Source organism: Sphaeramia orbicularis, chromosome 8 (assembly GCF_902148855.1).
Source record: "Sphaeramia orbicularis chromosome 8, fSphaOr1.1, whole genome shotgun sequence".
Lineage (NCBI taxonomy): Eukaryota > Metazoa > Chordata > Actinopteri > Kurtiformes > Apogonidae > Sphaeramia > Sphaeramia orbicularis.
In genome coordinates, this window is record NC_043964.1 from 30886227 (window position 1) to 30908015 (window position 21789).

General features: G+C 43.5%; 1 protein-coding gene across 1 annotated transcript in view; it reads right to left on the reverse strand.

Annotated features, from left to right (window-relative positions):
* rai1 (retinoic acid induced 1) overlaps positions 1 to 21789 on the reverse strand; it is a 59583-nt gene that overhangs the window by 8179 nt on the left and 29615 nt on the right. Inside the window, 1 exon segment of the mRNA XM_030141629.1 lies at positions 1 to 4660. Within this exon segment, the coding sequence (XP_029997489.1) occupies positions 1 to 4585 (4585 nt within the window). The 5' untranslated portion in view covers positions 4586 to 4660.

Genomic DNA, 21789 nt, shown 5'->3' on the forward strand with positions numbered 1-21789 from the left:
CTTTACGAGGAGGAAGAACTTTTGTTTTGGTGGGGCAGTGGGGAGGTACGACGGGCACATCACTAGTTATGTCAGTTTCAATATTATGGGGAGGGGTTTCTTTGGCTGGGGAACTGCTCACGGAGGATTTTTTGGGTACCCCTCGCTTTCTTTTGGAGACCCGAACAGTTGTCTCTTTAGGTGTAGGAACAACTTCTTCCACCACTGGAGGTTGAGGTGGTAAGCGTTTTGGTTTAGGCTTTGGGCCCCGTTTTTTCTTTACTGGCATAGTAGAGGGCTCCGGGCTGGATTTTCTTTTTAATGTTTGCAATGTCTTTTCCTCAGGTTGTCCATCTGAGAGTGTTGGGGCAAGAGGTGTATGTTGCTCGGGGGTATCTGCTGAAATGTCTGTCTCTTTAACTTCATTAGTGATTGCTACGAGAGTCTGTACTGCAGGTAAGGTCTCCTCTAGTTTCAGAGAAACACCAGTGACTTTAGTTTCTTCTGGAATCGGAGTTACAATATCTTCCCCATTTATCTTTCCTTTTTCTTTTGATATTTTTTCCTGTGAAGGTTTTCTGGATCTAAGGACCATGTTCTTACTTTCCCTCTGTGGTGCTTTTATTTCACGGTTGGCTTCTTTTTCTTCTAAGTTTTCTGGTTTAACGTCCTGGTTTCCCTGCGATATTGTTGGTTTAAGGCTCTTCTTTCGCCTACTTTGTGATATTGTAAGTGGTTGGATGTTTTCTTCTTGTACTATTTTTGCTTTAGAAACTGAGCCTTTAGGTCGACCCACTGGGGCCTTTATGGGTACAATGTCAGAGGGAGACAAAGTATCTCCAGGTTTAGGTCCAGGTTTAGGTCCTGGTTTTGGACCTGGCTTTAATGCTGGTTTTGTTCCAGGTTTTACTCCAGGTTTTGGTCCAGGTTTTGGTCCTGGCTTTCGTTTCACAGGATGCTCAATTTTTGGTGGCACCTCTGGTACAATTGGCACAGGTTTTGGTCCTGGTTTTGGTCCTGATTTAGGTCCAGGTTTTGGCCCAGGTTTTAGGCCAGGCTTGGGACCTGGTTTAGGTCCTGGCTTTGCACCAGGTTTTGGACCTGGTTTTGGTCCAGGTTTTGGACCTGGTTTGGGCCCGGGCTTAGATCCTGGTTTTGGGCCTGGTTTTCTTTTCACATGAGGCTTATCTTTTGGTGGTAAATCCGGGGCATTGAATGAGCGTGTGCACATTCTTGAACGAAATCCATCATTTATCATTTTGGGAGTCTGACTGACAATAGATTCCTGATGAGCAAGGTCCATTTGATCTGAGAATAGTACAGTTTTGCTTGGAGGCATACAGGGTTTCTGTGTAGGTGAAGGGGCTGCTTCCTCTTCTTTTTCTCCTTCTGTCTCCAAGCTTAACTGGCGTCTTATCCCCAAACCTGAATGCATGATTCTCCTTCTGCCCCTGGCATGCTTACGTCCAAATGCCCTTGGCTGAGCAGATGGGACCACAGGCTCTGTCTTGGCCAAGGGGGTCACAGCACTGGCACAGCTGATGCCTGGCTCCATGTCCTCATCACCTTTCTTAGGAGAGGGTGGAGTGTCTGCCCAGGAGGGGGCTGAGGGAAGTATTGACTTTCCTGGCAGCTGAGGAGAGTCTGGCTCCAGCACTTTAGCATCACTGTGATCAATATGATCCCTGGCCTGAGCTGGAGGTGTTGCTTTGTCATTTAGAGATGAGAAGACTGGCATGGCAGACTGAGGCTGAGGAGCCGTGTCTCCAATAGCTGAAACTCTTGCAGTAGCATCTGCCGCTGCTGCTGTTGCTGCTGCTGCATTTGGATGAGCGGGTGCCCCTGCAAACTCCTTGTCAGTATGGAGGTCAGTACTCAGACTCTCTGTCCTACTACAGAGTTCTCCAGAAGCCTTCTCTAGCCCTTCTCTATTATTCAAGTGCTCCTCAGTCAGTGACTGACCGACCGTTTCCCCCTCCCCAAGTTCCTCCCTATCCTCTGCAGATGGAGGAGGAGAGAGAGTGTGTGGCTGTTGTTTTTGTGTGTCTTCCTCCTCTTCATCAGCCTCTTCTTCTCTCTCCTCCCCTCCCTCCTCTTCATCTTCCCCATCTCTGCTGTCTTTTTTGTCTGTGTTGCTCTCATCCAATGCCTCAACTTGAGGGGTTGGAGATGTGTTTTCTGAGCTGTCCTCCTTCTCAGTGGAATATTGATCATGTTCAAGGTCACCCCTAGATATAAAAGGCAATGTTTTTACTGAGCTTTCAGAAGCAGTTGGCGACTCAGATTTGAATGCCTCTGATTTCATCCCATGGCCTAAGTGTTCCTTATGGCTGGAATCAGATAGCGCAGATGGAGACTGTTCAACTGAGTCTCTTGCCTCAGGGTCATATTTGCTCTGGACCCCTTGGTATAGTGTGTCGTCATAGCAATAGTCTTTTTCAGTCACTTCTTTGTTTACATTGCTATAGAGAGCTGATCTTTTTTCATCCTCTGTCCAATTCTCCAACTTCTCTGTACATTTAGTTGTATCTGAGTCTATCTCAAGTTCTGAGGTTTTTTCTGTTGTCACCTCCTCTTTATCCGTTGATTTCTCTGTCCAGGCTGATTCTTCAAAGTTCTCTTTGACGGGCTCATTGATATGTTGGATATCTGATGGAGAATCACCTTCTTGTTTCAGTGGACTTGGGATTGTAATGCTTGTAGGAGATCGCTCATCACCTATGCTCTTCACTGGAGTACTCATACCATCCCCCCCTTGCACTGACTGACATCTAGTTGGGTCAGGAGTAAGGTTGTGTAGACCTGAGTCTCCAGATCTGGTGGACATATCATCTGGAGATGTTATGGAACATGAAGAAGCTGTGTCCAGGCTGAGGTGTGTGTTGTTTGGGGCCTGTGCTGGACTCCTGCCTTGGCCACAGTAGTAATAGCCTCTTTCCAGTTGTTCATCACTGCTGCTTGAGTAGCCTCCTTCATGGAGTTCCATGGGCAGTGGCTGATGCTGTGGAGTAGAATAAGGGTCTTGCATGGGGCCTCCACCAATACTACCACCACTGCCATCTGAGTATGGAGGACTTTTATACTCATCACCCTTTTTAGAGGATACTCCACTACCTGCACTGCTGTTGCTCCCTCCACTGCTGCGCTTACCACCTTTTTTGTTTGCCACCAGGGCCTCAGAGAGCAGTAGCTGTTGGACATTATTAGAAATATTCTCTACCTGAGAGGTGAGGGCATTTAGGCTCCACAAGCTGGGATTTGATAGAAGCTTTTCTGAAAAGCGTTCCTTCATGGTCGGAATCTGCGGTGTTGTAGTATAGCTGTGGGGAGCAGCATGGGACACATTGGGTGATGGATGAGAACGTGGGGGCATTAACATAGCGTTGGTATTCCCCTGCTCCTGCATTCCACCTGAGGAGGATGATGAAGATGAGGCTGCTCCTGGGGTCATGGGAGGTTGGGCATATTGGAAGGACTCTGGATTTGTCATGAGGGGTGAAGGGGTTGAGCTGTATGACGGGGAACGGCCTACAGAACGTGCAGGAGAATGACTTGAGGAGGGGCTACAGGTCTGATAATACTGCTCTGGTGATCTGACAGACAGTTCTGAGAGACAGTAGTTTTGTTGGGTTTGGCTGTAGTGTTGGTATTTAGGGTGGGCTTCTTGGGGGTTGGTCATGGCCTGTAAAGGGGGCTGCTGCTCATAACCTCTGGAGGTAGGCTGCTGGTAGCCATAACTGTTCTGTGTTGTCCTGTAACCCCCCTGCTTCAGATTGCTGTGGCTGCTCATTTGTCTGCTGTACTGGGAATTGGGGGGCATGTTATAACCTTTGTAACAGTGAGGCATAGGGTTGCATTTTTCCATGTATGGTGAGGGTGAGGGCGAGTGCTGAGGGTAGTGCATGTGACTCTGGGGGTACATGAGAGGGGAGGGTGAAGGGTTAGTTGGGTGGGGCTGGTGATGGGGGCTTGTATAGGCAGGGGTGGAGGGCTGGTGGCACTGGGTCTGAGAGTGACCTAGCATATTCTGGTCCATGTACTGGGATGAGCCAGGTGCAGGTGTACCGCCAGCCTCCATACGTCCCACCATCTCCTGGTCATACTGTGCTAACTGAGCAGAGTCTTCCCATTTCTGCTGGAGGTGCCCCTCACTCATATACTGGGCTGAATAATTCCCAGGGCCCATGTGATTACTGTAGCCCCCAGGACCCTGCAGGTGCTGACCAGGGTTTGGTGGGGGCACTTTGCTCCCTCTGTATGGTTTCTTTGCTTGTTGGGGTGCTGAGCCCCCACTTCCACTCCCATTCCCTCCACCGTTGCCTGGATATCCAGCATAAGCTTGCTGGCTGTAACAGTCCTTGGGTCCCCCTGGTCCTCCAGCTGAGGGCAAGTTAGTTGGATTCGCCAGTTGATGAGCCTCATAACCTGGCCTAGCATGCCCTGGACCTGGGCCAGGATGTGGTCCAGGGCCTGGGTGTGGGTGCTGGGGGTGGGGATGATGCGGGTGTTGCCGGTAGGTCTCCAGGCGGGATAATTCATGGGGTTCCTGCTGGTAGCAGGGTTGGTTGCTGTGGTAACCACCGCTGCGCTCACGGAAGGACTGCATAACTCTCTCTGTCTGTAGCCAGAGCAGGGAGGGGGAGGTGAGGTGAGATGGGAAAGGGGGAGGGGGGTTAGGGTTCTGAGGACAGGGGGAGAGGGACAAGCAGGAGAAAACAGAGAGAAAATGTAAGGGTTAGCGTTTTGGAGCTTAGAATTCATCCATTCTGCAATTTCTCTTTTTTCATATGTGATAACCAACTCTACTAAAATCATTTCAAATTTAAAGCAAATTTCAGTCACACAAAAGAAAAACACACATCTGCACATCAATAGTAGATATTGCCAGGACTTGATAATGTTCCAAAGATACCAGACAGGACACAAGAACAACAATAAATATATATTTGAACTGCTCACAGCACAAATACTTGTTTATCTGTTGCATAGATTTGAAGAAGCTCATACTTATGTGTATGTGCACGCAAAAAATAATTAATCTACGGTGGTTTGGGCTCCAGGATCTGCCTCTCAAAATGGAGGGATAGACATATGATGCAGCATCTATTACTCTGAGTGACAGGTCTATGAAAGAACATTTTGCCAGATAGCGTTGTGTGGGATCAATCTTTATTGTAAAAAATTACCATTTCAATTGGGCATCTGTATGAGATGGTTTATGAATGGACTCGGGTGAATATGGGCTACAACAATAAGGTGACTGCTGATTAATAAGATGAGCTGCTTACTTACGCGTGCTTACTAACGACTACATTTACCCTATGGCAAGTGAGCATTTTAGTGCTGTTTTTCTACTATCCATAATTCATAACAGTTTTGCAGCGTGTGATCTCTAAACATAGCATGTCTTTTCTAACCACTGCATGCAATATATATATATATATATATATATATATATATATATATATATATATATATATATATATATATATATATATACATATATATATATATATATAACCTAAACAATTTGAAATGATATTTTTGCCTTTGAAGCAGTGTTTTCATGCAAAGTTCAAATTAACCCTCTTTTCCGTCTCCTCCTGCACAGATGAAAACTTCAATTTCCTCCAAGGGGGAACATTACAATGCGTGTTTGCAAGCTTGCTTTGAGTACACTGGTAGCAGCGTCACAGAGTGTGCCTGTGTGTATTGTGTTTGATGTGTATGTTCAAGTATGTGAGTGCAAATGGTAATGTTTGTCTGTAATCTTTTGCCTACCTGTACATGTATTTGTTAATGTGAGTGTGTTGTTTTTGCGTTCATACAAATGAAAAGAAAGGAAGAGAGAAGGGGTGGAGAGCGCTCAAGCTCTATAAAAGGAACACAGTCACCTGGAGACAGAACGCTGAGCTTGTGCGTGTTTGTGTTATTGTGTGTGTGTGTGTGTGTGTGTGTGTGTGTTTGTCAGCCAGTTCTCGCACAATATCCCGGCATTCAACCCGCCCCAGGGACAGCGGTGCATCCCACCAGACGCACAGTAGCATTATTCATCTCCGAAACGCACTGGGTGAGTGTGTGTGTGTGTATGTGCGCACACGCAAGGAGACAAGGCTGTGTGTGAATATTGTGTGCATTCATTCTTGCATGTGCATGAGTTTGTGAGTGTGTGTAGGTCTGTTTATGTTTATGTATTGAAGTTCACAGCTTTTGGCAGCCCCTTAAATACACACACCAGCATACAAACACACAGACAAATACACACCTATAGATTCCCCTGGAGATTCTATGTCCTCCCTCCTACCTTCCTATCTCTCTGCCTGCAGCCTAGGACTGCTTCACCCACTGTGATATGTGTGTGTGTGTGTGTGTGTGTATGTGTGTGTGTGAGGAGATACTTGTTTACACAATGACCTAAATAAGATGCTTATAGGGGACAAGGGGTGGGATTCTGCCAGACCAAGCTTCCCAAGCACAGCACAGAGGATGGATTTAGGCATGCATCACTTTTGGGATCCAGTGTTTTGATGCCATGCTTCTTCTTGTGCATGTGTTTCTGCCATCTCTGCTTTTTCCTACATCAGCCTATACTGAAAAATAATTAATTGGATTTCTCACTGTTTGTGTGCCTCGCTCTAAAACAAAGCAAAGCAAACCAAAAAAGCCCCTTTCCCCAATCAATTTACTTCACTCCGCCTTCCATCTTCTCTTTCCTTACTTACGCACACACACACACACACACACACACACACACACACACACACACACATGTATGTGGCGTCTACATTCCAATCACGTTTCTCCTCCACCTCCACGCTGCACCTCCTCCTTCCACTCCTGTCTTTCCACAGAGAGCCCTGGCATTGTGGAGCCCACTGACTGCTGTATTTGTAGATGCACCACGTCACGTCGCATTGCTCCCTGCCTCAGTAAGGGTCAGAGAGGAGAGAGGATGTAGGATACATGCTGAGATCGCACAATCCTTGCTGTTGATCTGTCTCTCTGTCTGTCTGTTTATTAGGGAGAGCGAGCATTGATTTTGCAACTGCTTGAGCACAGAGAAGGAAGGATGAAGAAAAACACACATATCGCTCTGAGTCTGTCTTTCCTTTATACACACACACACAAACACACACACACACACACACAACAACACACCCACATTGCCTTGCTGTGTTCTTGTCTGTGTGTGTTTTCATCTTTCTCACCATTCCTTCCCTTTAGTTTTCAGTTTCTTTCTTAGTTTCTTTCTTCCCTTCCCACTTCCTACTAAATTGACAGCCTGCTTCTGCCTCTCACACAATGTTATCTGTGCTAAGACCTTTTCACTTCCCTACTCTCATCTTTCTCTTCACCATCTCTCTTTTTTACTAATCTCTCTCTATCTCTGGTCCTGTGCTTCGACTGGAGAAGTGAATGGAAACAAAACGAAGACAACAAGGCACTGGGGGTCTAATGGGAGAACCGAGAGAAAGATTCGGTCGAAGCTGGGTGAGAGATTGAGAGTGGGGGATGTGAGCGAGGGAAAGAGTGATAGAATGATAAGTTTGAAGAGGAAGGGGGTGCAGAGGACAGAGAAGGATAGATGATTTACTGTGCGGGCTTTACAACCTAGGCTCCAGGGAAATATGAGCTGCAGCAGTCGCCACATACACATGCACATGCATAACACAAACAGGGACATATGCATGCAAAATGGTAGAATGCCTGCGATTTTACAACGGGCTCCATAATTAACCAAATGCTTTACCTTCAAAGACAAATGCGAGCTGCTGGATGTGTGACTGATTACCTCGCTGCCCGCCCACTTCAACTCTTATCAAGGCAGCTGTTTCATAACCAGCTACTGCTATTAGAGATCTTTAAACCTTAACGCTCAATCTCAGCTGTGCACTATCACATATATTTCATTGCATTATTCCAAAAATTCTTTGTTATGGTTGTTTAATTAGTCATTGGCTCAAAATCACATTCTTTATGGCCATATTTTTGTCATTTAGTTACTGTTTCACAAACCATAATGCAGCAGTGTTTTTGTTTTGTTATTGCTCATATAACCATATCTATGTGAGCGTTTCTTGTCGCTAGATTTCCACACATTAATTATAGTATAAGTTAGAATTGTATTCAGTTTGGCATGCATCTACAAAAAGGTCAACTGTTAAAGAGCCATATTGGTTAAAGAGCCAAATATGCCATATTCTAATTGGAACTGATGCTGAAAAGGACTTTCATTTATTAATATTTTGTTGCATGTTTAATTAACCCTGTAAAGCCTGAACCATTAAATCATTGACAGAAAATTCAAGTTCGTTGAAACTGGGGAATTTTATTGGTCCTTCTGAACAACCCCAACATTTTCTTTTGAATATCAATTTCCAGGTATGAGTTTCAATTTTGTGGCATATTTGATACATCAGGTCTCAGTGCTCAAATATTATTAATTTTGAACAAACAAAAACATAATATAACACAAACGTCTGACAAATTGGTCATTCCTTTTAAATTGGTGAAGTTCTGCCTTCTTCTTCATTAATGACAGCCTTGTAGTGTCACTGGAAAGGCCTCAGGTGAATGCATTCCTCCCCCCTGGTGGATTATCTGTGTATTGCATGTACCTAATTGTATACATGAGGTTTTTAAAGACAAAAAATATCACACTGACCATGTAGAGGGCTTAAAAACTCTTGTATCAAATATGATACGTTTGGCGATATAGGGTTAAATGGAGAAAATGACCAAAAATATGCTAAATACCTTTTATATGTAGGGTATATAATTCAAAATATCATACGAAATAGACCTTTCCATGCTGTTGTCTTGTAAAAACATGGTTTTGGTCATACCCCAGTGTGACATCAGGATTGTGTCTGCCCATTTCTTATTCATGTTATTTGACAAAAACGGAAATCATTGGAGACAGAAAATTTCCAAATCTCAGCATAATGTATATATATAGTAAAAATATTGTCACAAAAAGGACAGGAGAAAAAGGAGTTTAAGGGAGTGAGCGAATAGTGAAGGAGGAGAGGAGGGTGAATCTGATTGTTCCGCTGGATGGTTCGTAATGCGCAGAGATGTGACTGGTTACAGTCCCCCTTCATTCTTTTTTTATCCTCTCTCCCTCTCTTTCATCGCATCATCTTCAGAGGCAGCTTGAGATGGGATTTATCTTCTTTCTCTCCACACACACAGACACACTGACATGAGCAACATGCATGCACATACACACAAAAGGAGAAACAGACAGCTCTCTGGTTCCATCATCTCCGAAGCATTTTCGCCTCAAATCTTTTCCTTCTCCCTGTCTGTCTGACTCAAACAAACACACACACCCATGCACAAACATGCACAGACTCACACCAACACAGACATAAATGGAGGCATATAAAGTGGAGGGATGGAACGTCTCCCTGTGTGTTTACCTCCCCAGTCATCCTGGTTAATTATGCATGCAGCAGAGGCAGTTTGCTGGGGAGGTGGAACGGCCTGGGAGGAAACACATGCACACACAGACACACACACAGACACACACTCACCCCGTCACACATATGCAAAAACAGTCACACTTCAACATCTCCTTCGGAATCATCAAAACACGCTCTGGCACCACGCAAACCAACGCTCAGCTCACACGCTCCTCAAAAACATAACACACTTGAAAATAACCCAAACATGGCACGTTTCTTGTCCCTCACCTCACCACGCACACTCATGTCTCAAACATCTTCCATTAACACCCTGCTTAACACAGCATGCTCCAAAATAACACAGCAACACACCCCGTTGCTGCCCCCAATCAGCACGCTGCTATCCTCTTCCTAATTATATATACTTCAACAAGACACAGAGAGCTTTTACGTGACCTCAACTATCATCCTCCCTGTTGTGTGTCTGTGTTCTCCCCTCTTGGTGGTTACCGTGCCCTTTTACTTGATATCCCCAGGGTCAATACACTGGACAGACATGCAGACAAGCAGACAGATGGAAAGACAGACACATTATCTTCTCTCAGTGCTTCTCCTCTGCAGTGTGTGTCCAGGCTGTGTGGGTGGGTTCCTACCCAAGGGAGAGGCTTAGGAGATGGAGGAAGCCAATATCTGCTCTGACATTTGTCAGTGTCCCGTTGTCATGACACACAGCTGGAGGTCATGCAGGGTCAGCGACAGCCAGTCACATAGATTATACGAAAAGACATAGTGTGGGTAGACCTGCCATTGACACTTGCAAACAGACAGACTCACAGATGGACAGATGGCGCTGTGAGGCCATGGACAGGCAGCAAATAAACTCCAACGCCTGGCTGACAGTGAGCGAGCAGTGCATGTCAGCATCTAATGAATGATTTATGCAGTCTGATTATATTAAACATGGTGCTCATGCATTAAGTTGCTTATGTCCGACATAAATGTATTGATTTACAACACATTACAGCATAGATCTACTGGAAGATGTTGCTTACAACAAACATTCAATAGGAAGTAACAGAGATCACAACTTGCCATTCATTTCCCTGTATTTTCCTCCATTCTATCCAAGTAAATATTAAAGAACGACATGCCAGTTTGGGAAACAATATTATCAAATGCATTTCAGTGTAAATAAAACAGTGTCTGTGTCTTCCTACCAACATCTGCTGTTTCTCTTGGTTGAATCTACTTCTTAATTTTGGAGGATTTTTGACTGATCTTTAGGGTTGGAACAGCTCTCTATCTGTATTTACATGCACCCTAATATTCAACTCAGAATAGTCCAACACCATGACCGGCAAAGTCTGTTTGAGAGGGTGTTTTAAACTCTTGATAATCCATCCAAAAGTAAAATAATATTGTCAATGTACCACTTTCAGTTCAGTTGGACTAAATATATACTTTCTTCTTCTTCTGCTACATTTCCAGCAGATCAGCATGGTGCTTCGTCTGGACAGAGCCACCGTTTACATGGCATAAAGTTAGAGTCTGATTAAGTGTTTTTAGCTCTTAAAGACCCATCTATTTTTCACCATGTAAACAGTTCCGTCAGAATCTCTAATCAGAGTGATTTTAATTGGGATGAGGAGTTATTATCCATGCAACCACAGCTAATATTGCCTAAAAATGTGTAAACTGTCTTTGCTTAAGTCAGTCTGAGAGACCATTTAGATCCTACGAAGAAGGCCAGCTAATGCAGGGTCTGTGAAGCTGTGTGTGTGAGGTGCAACTGTCTCGTCTCTGGGGTTTAGGATGACTCATCAGCATTCACAGACGGGGCTGTCTATTTCATCAGTAATGAAGATGACACTTTAGACGCAAACGTCTGCACACAAACAATCACGCCAACCACACACAGACATACAAATAAACCCCAGAAAAAGAGTGGGGGTAACTTTTGACTGTAGAAGCAGACAAACACACACTCCTACTATTACACACACACACACACACACACACACACACACACACTGCTGCTGCTTCAGCATGAAAGAATAAATAAAGGTCAAAGAGAGAGAGAGGCAGATGTGCCTGTCTGTCTGAGAGCAAGAGAGGAATGCATCAGTCACTACAGTTATCTACTCTGCGGTTTAGGCTAGGTTTAGAATTCCTTTTCGGCTCTGAAAGCAGGATGCTAAGACGATGTTATCTTGCTATGCCGGAGAAAAACATTCTCTGTCTTCTATTCATTAGCAGCCCTGAACTGGTCGATGTGTGAATTTTGGTAAAACATGTCTTCCCATTACCCTCCTTTGACAAGCCACTGACCTTTCCACGAGGAAGAACTTCACACTGGGACATGTTCTACCACAGAAAAACACAACAACAACAAAAACACAGGGCCGGCAGTCGCCATGGCAACGACAGAGCCATGCAGTCAAGTGAATAAAGTGGCATGTGCACGGATAAAGTAAACCTGAGGAATACAGTCTGACAACACCACTACACACACAAAATTAATATACGCATCGATGCATATTGGAAGTCAACAATTATCACATATACACAGGCATGCAAACAGGTTATAAGACAAATTGGATGCTAATGAGATTATTGGTATGCATCTAGCAATAAATCACAGTTATGTTGAGAACAGATACCTCAAATGAACTGAAATATATGAAAACAGGCTTCTCATCTTTAAAAGTCATCATATAAAAGACATGGCCTTGGCCTCTGCATGCTCCAAACCATATCTGACTATCATTTGCTGCTTATAATTTCTGGTAGATGTTTTAGGAAATCAATAGGTCACCATTCACACATACTGTCAACTCAAAAATCCACTCAACCTCCAAGTATTTTTTTATGACAAGGACTTTGTGGAGAATTTCTTTGTCCTCACAGCATCTTTGAGAACAACGTATTGATCGGTGTGTCCCACACAGAAAATAGAAAGAAAGAGACTTGTATCTGTTCAGCGCTACACAGTTCAAACTCCAACAGGCAGCATGAAGTCTGCTCCATGTGCTCTTTTAAAAGACGTGCTTTGATTTAAGTCTCCATCTACATATATTATTTTATAGGCGTTCCAGGGCATAACACTGAATCATTTCACTTTCTCCCTGAACAATAGAACATGAGCATGTGGGCTGTGAAAGGGCAAATTCTGTAGACCTATTTCTTTGAATATCTTTTTCTCTCTTCTCCAGCCTTCAAGACTTGACCCAAAAATCATTCGATCCTGCCTTGTTCCGCTCCTCCACACAAGTCTCCTTTATCTCTTTTTCCATCTATCTTTTCTCTCCGTCTCCTCTGTCTGTCAGCGCGGTCACCTCCAACGGGCAGCTGCCGAGCGTTGCCCTTTGAAGGACTAAACCTGGCTTTGTTGACATGGTAACGGAGCGACGAGACGGGTGGGGATGGAGAATAAGAGAGGGATGAGCGAGAGAAAATGACAGGCCCACACACACAATCATGTGCACACGTACACATACACATTGCATAGGTTGTGTTTGTTTCCCTCTGTAGGCGAAGGTTGTCGTGGATACCTGGGCATCTGCTGAAAATCATGAAAATGAAGACGATCCTCTGCGTGTCTACAACATCTGCGCATGTGCAAGTGAACCGGTTTCACTTTGTACAGGTGGTTGCTAATATGTGTATATTTAATTTAACATTAACATACTCACATACACTGTTTCCCATAAAGTTGGAACAAAATATATTTACCTTTTCTCATTATATGATTGTGATAATGTGATCTATTCTTGACATAAAGTGAATCTGGGACTCGGGATGTAATCACTGCACAAGGTCGAAGGTGATTACTGATGTGTATAAATAGGAATAAAAAGAGAAATGTGTCTGAAAACACAATTATTCCAACTTTATGGGCAACAGTGTACAGTTGCGGAAAAAATTATACCATCAAAAGTCATCAAAAACAATGGTTATGCAATCAAATATTAACTCCTGTGTGTATCATGTGACTAAAACAGACAGAAAAGAAAACATGGAATGGCTAAAAGCACTGTTTTTGGCAGTACAGTGTCATAGATATTGATGTAAGAACTGAAGTGATTTTGATTATTATCAAGAAAACATGGAAAATCACTAGATATCAGCTCTGAAATTAAATTGTTATAAGCTTTTTTTGTTTTTATCTGTATATTTGTCCAAACAAATGTACCTTTAGTTGTACCAGGCATTAAAATGACCAAGAAATTGAAGAAAACAAGGGATGGTCTAATAATTTTTTTCCACGACTGTGTATTTGAAGGAAAAAACTCTGGTTTGTACATCAGAGTTATTACAGCTAATAAAGACTAAAGCGAAAACAAATAAAAATGTTTTTAAGTGAAATAGAATTGCAAAAAACATGAAAACTTCACATAAACTTCTACAAACAGGGAAACACAAAGTGAAGTAGAATCCAACTGGAAGTCAAATATGTTTTCTTTTTAGTTCCCCCTGGATTTGCACTTTACAAAATAGCTCTGCACAATATAGGACCTTTGATGAGCAAAATCTTTTTTGATGTCATGCATGCTTTCTTCCAACTTTATCCAGTTTCTATAAATAAGACTGTCTTTATAATACCTAAGAAACTCAAACTAGAAACTAAAAACAGAATTATAAACTAGTCAGTGTTTCATAACGCTTCTTTTGCAGTTATACAGCTAACTTAAGTTAAAATTTAATGGAGACACAAACCAAAAGTCTAAATAAAAATAAAACCAAGGAATATTTGAAAGATATATTAACTGTAGCATACATTGGTGTTCTTCACTTAACCCCCTGGAGCCCAGAGGGACTGGGATTTAGAGACAGAGAAGAAGAACAAGGAGAGACAGGAGGCGAGATGCTCTGTAGGTTTATGTTCCCATAGTATTGATAACCTCAGCTGTGCCCACACACTTTTTCTCATTGTATTTCTACAGGTCTCTCTTTCGCTGTCTCTTTTCATGCACACAAACACACACATCCACACACACACACACACACACACACACACACACACACACACACACACACACACAGGGGAGTTGGGGTCCTGTAAAGTGGGCCGCAGAGCTACTTGGTATTCTGTCAGAATCTTCTAGCGAGGGAACATAGGAGACTGTGGTGCACCAAAAAGAAACGATACAGGAGGAAGATGGGAAGACAAAAGCAGAGCAATCAGAACCAAATGTCCCTGGTAAGTTCTCATTTACACCGTGGGATGAAATCCAGTTCGACTTTAAATTCAAAACTTATTTTGAAAGCAGATGCAGAGAAGAACAGTACCCGATACTTTTAAACAGAAACGCAGTGTTTTGAGGTTGGAAAACAGATGTGAAACAGCTCATATCTCCTGGTGACCCATTTTGGTTTGGTCTCGCAAAGCATGTCTCCATGAACACACACACACACACACACACACACACACACACGCTCAGACGCGCAGACACACATCCACCCTTTTCCAGGTAATAAGGTGGAGCGCTCCACTGAAGCAGAGGGAGAGGTGTTGGGGCAGGTTTGGTGTGACATCCCTGCTGGTGTTCATGGTGTGTTCCACTCTCATGTGCTTCAATCCCTTCACTCATTTACACGTACACACAAATGCTCACACATGTGCAGATGTACACCGATTTTCTCACACACACACACATACACACACATATGCAGACACACACTGATTTGCACCTGCTCCCTCTTTGTGCCACTTCAGTTCATCTAATTGATGATGCCGTGTCACTCCTGCTGTCTTTCTCCTCTTTCTTTCTGTCTCTCTCTCTCTCTCTCTCTCACACACACACACACACACACACACACGCACACACACACGAACACACACACACACATGAACGCTACCTCTTCCTCTTTGCTCCCCTTTTCGCTGTGTCCTCTGAGTAGCACCGTGTCTGTCCTCCATTGTCCTCTATCTTCCAAACCCTCTCCTTGCCCTGTGGCCACAGTGTAGTTGCTGGCAGTGCTGTGTGTCTGTGTGCATATGTGTGACCTTGTCTTAGGTTAGACCAGGGAGGCCAGCTCTTTGGTCTAGCACATTGAACCCATAGCCCGAAGGAGAGATTTGTACTGACGACAAGCAGCTTCAGATGCCGTCCTCTGCAGCTCGTGTGCCTATAAATAAGAACATGCTTTGTGCTGCTTTGCCTCTATTTTATGTAGAATGATGACTGGAAATTAAAGTATTTTTAGACATCAAAGACAAGTCGCCCATACTACTGTCTTTCATTAGAATTAGACTGACCAGTGACTTGTTGTCGACCTTTTCCTACAGCATAGACGTCATAAATGCGACTAATAAGGCTATTATGTGTGTATCTGCAGCTGCGTGTGGTGCACTTACGATGGCACATGAATAAATAGAGATAAACAGTGTACAGGGGGTTACTTTTATAGTGCATTACAGATTACAGACAACTGCAAGTAAGTAATGTAGTTTAAAAGCTTTCAATATCGTCTTGGATTATTATTGCATGTAACATTGTAAAAGAATGTGACATTCACAAAAAACTTTACAAAAAAGTTAAGTGGACTAAACTGAGGGATCACACTGAATGAAAAGCTGTAAGCTCTAAGTCCATGCAAACCCACAAGAAAAGCAAGGTTTGTCTTACAAATAGGCTAAAGCCCGTTTTTTTTTCTTGACATTCATTTTGAGAAAGTGAAAACCAGTGCCGATTGTGTCTTTTTTTTTTTTTTACACTTTTGGCCAGTGCTTATTATGCTTAAAATTTTTCAGAGTGATGCAAACTTGAAAAAGCAAGGATTTTAAGTATTCTATTAAACAAAAAACAGATGAAATTATTCTCAGATTACAAATACACACTGATTAACCCACTATTAGATTGTAACTGTAATACGTACAGTTACTCCTATTCTAAATTCATGTGTTTCACTATTCTGCAGCACTATTCTATTTAGGTCTTAATAGCTCTCTGTGGTCTATTTTTATGTTTAATAACAATCATTGGTAAAGTGGGTTAACTTTGATTTAAGAGAGAAAGAAGGCACACAGAATATAAAAGCTTATACTGCCTTTTTTGGGGGTTTTAAGGGCCTTGACATGTATATAAAAATGTGAATGTGATCCTCTCCTCTCCTCTCCTCTCACCTGTTACCTGAGAGTCAGACTGGGGAATACTTCACTCCATCTGTAGACGCAGACAGACTGACACTAAAAGGAGGCTAGCCACCGATACACTGATGGCAGATAAGTGAAATGAGAGAAGGATAGCCAGAAGAGAGTGAGGAACAAGACATTTGATCTAACCGGACTGAAAGTGGGAGAAAAAGGGGGTAAGAAGGAGATATGGGGTGAGAGAGATGAAGGAGCAAAGACTGGAAGCAAAGGGCAAAAATAGAGAGGAGGAAAGATGAGGGGAGATGGAAGAAATGGAGGAACGACAGTAGGATATGTGAGAAAAAGTGGAATGATGGGAAGGGAGACAGGGAAATGTGATATGAAAGAAGGAAAAGGAGGAAGGAGAGGTTAGTGGAGGGATGTGGAGGGGGGTTGTAGAGTACAAGGAAGGTGACGAAAGGGAAAAGTAAAGGAGCGATGCTGCAAGATCAAGGGAGCTTGGGGGAGAAAGAGACAGGGAGTGAAGGAGAGATGTGGAGAAAGAAGGGGAAAAGAGAGGAGCGAAGGAGGCGGGAGGGGGAGAGGATGTGAGATCGAGGGCACAGAAACAGGGAGAGAGGAAGAGTGGGAGGGAGAGCAAGAGATAGATTGAAGCTGCAAGATCAAGGCAGATGTGAGGGAGGAGGGGGAGGAGGGCATGGGTACAGCGGCGAGGCGAATGTCGAGATGCAGGGAGGAGAGGAGAAACGGAGATCGTTATCGTGGGGCCGTGCTGCCTATTGATTTGCGTTAGTGTCTCGAGCCGGTGAAATAACAGCGGTGCTGGGATGCAGACTCCCTTGTCATTAGCAAACATGGCTCTCGAGATACTGGAGTGTTTGGCGCGTGCATGCATCTGTGTTGGCGCAAATGAACATATGGCACGTTTGATGTCCACATGATTAAGACCAAGAATTGTATAAAACAAAGTAAGTGGCTGGGAGACAGATGACAAAGTTGTAACATTTTGTGGGAGAAAAAAAGCAGATAAAAACAGATTGGATGAAAGCAAAAAAAATAGACTGAGGGAAAGACCAGCCGACTGTGTCCAGTATATTATGGAAACAGAAATCCAACAGCAACCAAAAGAAAGTGATTACACCATAATGCATTTTTCACCTCAGGTGACAGATCTATCGGTCACCTCTCACAGGTAGATGACAAGAGACTAAGTTCCTTCTTTTTCCCTTGACTTTCCTTTCCTTCTCATGCTTTTCTGGAAGTGGTGCAGTGTGATGGTGGAGATGGAGGTGATGTGTGTGTGAGTGCGTCTCGCCAGGGACCAAGGAAGTGTGAATATGGCTGTGGAAGTCTGCCAGCTGAGCTAAGAAGCAGGGAAAGGAGGAGGACGGAGGAGGAGGAAATAAAGGAGGAGAAGAAAACGGAAAGACAGAGAGAAATGACAAGGAGGAGGAGGAGATGAAGAGAAGAGGGGGAAGGCTCCATCTTTTGTTCTTTGTTGATGAAAGGAGGAATTGGATCCTCTACTCCCACTCTCACTCTCTCTCTTGGTGATGAGCCTTGATGTGTTAGGGTGAGTGAGCGAGCAGGAGGGACACACACACACACACACACACACACACATGCACGCTGCTTCCTTATTCCACTCAACTAAGACCCAAATGACTCCTCGCTCACTAATTAAACTTTAATCTCCAATAGCGCGCAAATTACCTGCCACGCAACTGAGCGCTGAACTACAGGGATACACGGAGAGAGGAAGGGGAAGGAGGGAGGGATGGACAGATGACGGGAAGGAGAGTTGGACTGAAGGTCAGACTCCACCTGCAGGAGGAAAAAGCTTTCTCTCCCTTGTTTACCGTCTCTTTTCTTGTCAGTTTTTTTTGTTTGTAAGTCTTTAGACAAGCCTGCATCTGTCCAAATGCAGTTTATACGTACAGGTGGACGTATACGAGCCACTATAGCTGTCTGAAAATGGGGCAGTTGGGTGGGGCGTCACTCTCTGAGCCACTCAATGTTCCCTTTCTCACCTGAATGTTATCTCCCTCTCACACACACACACACACACACACACACACACACCTACACGCACACACAAACACACACAAGTTGACGCTAGCCAAGTCCTCGCATCCTCCTCTGTCTGGCCTCGTTCCCATCTCTCTTTTACAGACACAGCCTCTGCTAGGACACACACACACTCACGCAAACACACACACTCCGCCATTTTGTGCCACACAGCAGAGGGCATCACAGCGGTGCGTGTTTGTGTGTGTGTGCATCACTTGGTCAATCACAAAGAACTAACGATAATTACCACCATTTTCCTACCTGCTTCTTTCCAAGCCTGACTCTGAAGTTGTGAGTATGCATAAATGTGTGTTAATGTGTGTGTAGCATGGCCGATCCATTGGCACGCCAAAACACTACGCTGAAATTCACCCCAACGTGCCTTATGTATCATCAACTACAGTTTATACCCTGTTACCGACAGCAGAGAACGTTGATCCAACAATTGAGAGCATTCTGTACGATGACATTATGCCAATGAGATTCATTAAAATTCAAGACATGTCTCACAAATGACTGTCCAGCCTGATACTTCACAGGCTGCCTAATGCTCTGTCTAATTTTCAGTTTGGATGGTTTTCCTTGAATACATTTTGTTTTATGGTATTTTGCTCTCCGTTTTATTTGTCAGATGAAAAACACGACGTTTAGGTAATACTCCTGTTTCAAAAGTGAGATAACCACACTGAAAATGTGGCTGAAGTCGCTGCATTTATTTTCACTATGTACATGAAGGAGAGTCAAAAAGTTGTCAGACTTAATAAAAGTAGTTTATTTTATTTATTTATTTACCAGACCTCTCTGCCTTGAACTTCACAGGTCCAGCTGCTCTTTCTGGATGCGACTCTTTTGTAGTGATGTCCCGATCAGGATATTTTTGCTTCCGATCCAATTTTTTTTTTAGATTAGTTTTGCCGATACCGATCCAATATTGATCCGATATGGACTTTTTAACAATGAAATTCTGATTTAAATTTGAAGTCATTATTTAGAGGTTATTATACTATTATTTTACTGTAGATTACAACTGGGCTGAATGTGGAACCTGACCTAAAACAAGTATGACACCTTTGACTCTAAATAACTTTAGTATAATTTTTTGCACTTTCCAAATTCATACTGTTGGACAAATTAGAATCTTATATTTGCCACTGTTATAGTAAGTCTATGGACAGGTCCATCCAGGTATTATATGGGGGTGCATTCAGTGCCATGCGTTAGTGATGTGAAGCAGGTTCCTTGCGGGTCGGGTTGGGTCAAATAATTCCACAAAAGCCCCGCGGGTTGAAAAAAACCCAACTCGCGTATCACTACCAAACCTCATAATGAGTACAAGTGCAGAATGAAAGTGAAACTTATAGATGGTTTGCTAGTTCCTCTAAACCTCCCGCTGTTGTGCAGCTTTTCCTTACCTTTGGAAACTTTAATTTGAAGGGGCAGAACGTTTGCGCCCCCCCTGGATTGGTCCAATCTCATGACTAAATCCAATTCGATCTTCTAAAAAATGCCAACTCTTTTGATTGAATTTTGCTCTAACTGGTAGATCTAAGTTCCATCCCTGGTGACACAGTGATCATCTGAGAACTTTTTGACTCCCTCGTGTTATAAAAACACTGAATTCAACTCAACTTAATATCATTAGTTGCCCATTTTGCAATAATACGTATGATGACACAGAAGCCTGACCAAAGTGTTTTTTGACTGAAGTTGTGAGATCCCATCACATTTCTGTCACATATGAACAGATCGGGTCCATCGCTAACATCAGTTGTGAACAATTTTAAAACTGTCATTGGTATTTTAAGGGTAAACTTTTTCTTTAGTGCGCACACAGGTGGTGAGTGTTGGAAGACATCAACTGAATTAGCCATCATAGACATCCCATTTTGCAGATTAACTGCTGTTACTGCTGCTTCATATCCCAGGATGAAATTATTGAGTAAATACTGCAGTACTAATGCAGGATGAGGGAGCCGAGCATACGCTATGTGGTGAACAGTTTTATCTTAACTACCTTACGATACCAGTGAGTGCACATATTTTTAGCCCGGCTGCTGCCAGTGGGAATTAAACCCCTAAACTCGGAGCGTGTTAGCGCCACATTCTGTCATCTGTGCAGTTAAGTCACAAGCCTGAACAAAAGACTAAGCATCTCCTTCCAGTACAGTCACTGTCAAGATGAACATTCATACTACACTGAAGGGTGTCTTCACAGTGTGCATTACCCACAGTTGGTGGCGAGCATCACAGTGGGGAACATCAGCGGACAATCAAGGATATGCCCGTCATGCAAGGTTGGTAGTGTGTGTTTTGGTTTGTGTGTAGGAGTGTCTGCCCTGTCTGTTGGTGTGTGCGTACTGCCCGCCATGCGTGACTAGACAGAGTCAGGTGTTCTGGGAGGGGCACTGGCACAGTGATGCACCCATATGCTAGTGACTGAGTGGCGGGCACAGGGAGGGCACAGTGAGCAGGGAGGGATCTGCACCATGCCTGTGGTGCATGACTTCATCCCTCCTGCAGTCAGAGGGGGCACAGAGACTAAAGGGAGGCTGAGTGCCTTCGAGGGTGTGAAAGGAGGCTGCTTGATAAAAAGAAGTGAGAGAGGAAAAAAAAAAAAAAGAAAAGTGAGAGACAGAAACAGGACAAACAAAACCGAAGGTGTACAAAAGACAATAAAAAACAGGATGACAGATAATGAGTGGCTTTATATGCATACATAGACATGACTTTTCTCCATATATTTTCTTAGATTAACGATTCTTAGATTGAATTTTAAGTCTGTGACTATATATACACATCCGCAGCTTAAACTTTGCTAATTTTCCCCCCATCAGCTCCACACTGCATCCTCTGCTTGCGTCTGTATCATAAAAGTACACCAGATATATACTTTTGCTTTTATCTCTTCAGTCTGTCATGCAGCCTGACTGTGGACCAAGCAGCTGGACTCTTTAACATTAAGCTCATTAAGAAGCCAGTAGTTGGTGGGTGTGGTGGGTTTAGGATACTGCAGGGTTAAGATTCCCACAAGTCAGCATGGTCAGTAAACACACTGACAGCTCTGCAGCTTTAGTCCGGTCTGAAGTCACACATACACGACACACATGCACACACAAGGATTTGGTGCATATACAGAAAACTCTATACTGCAAGACACTAATGTAATATTATATGAATCTCTGGCACCCATAGAGATACAGAAATTTGAAATGTGTAAGTTGCTTGTCACAGGAG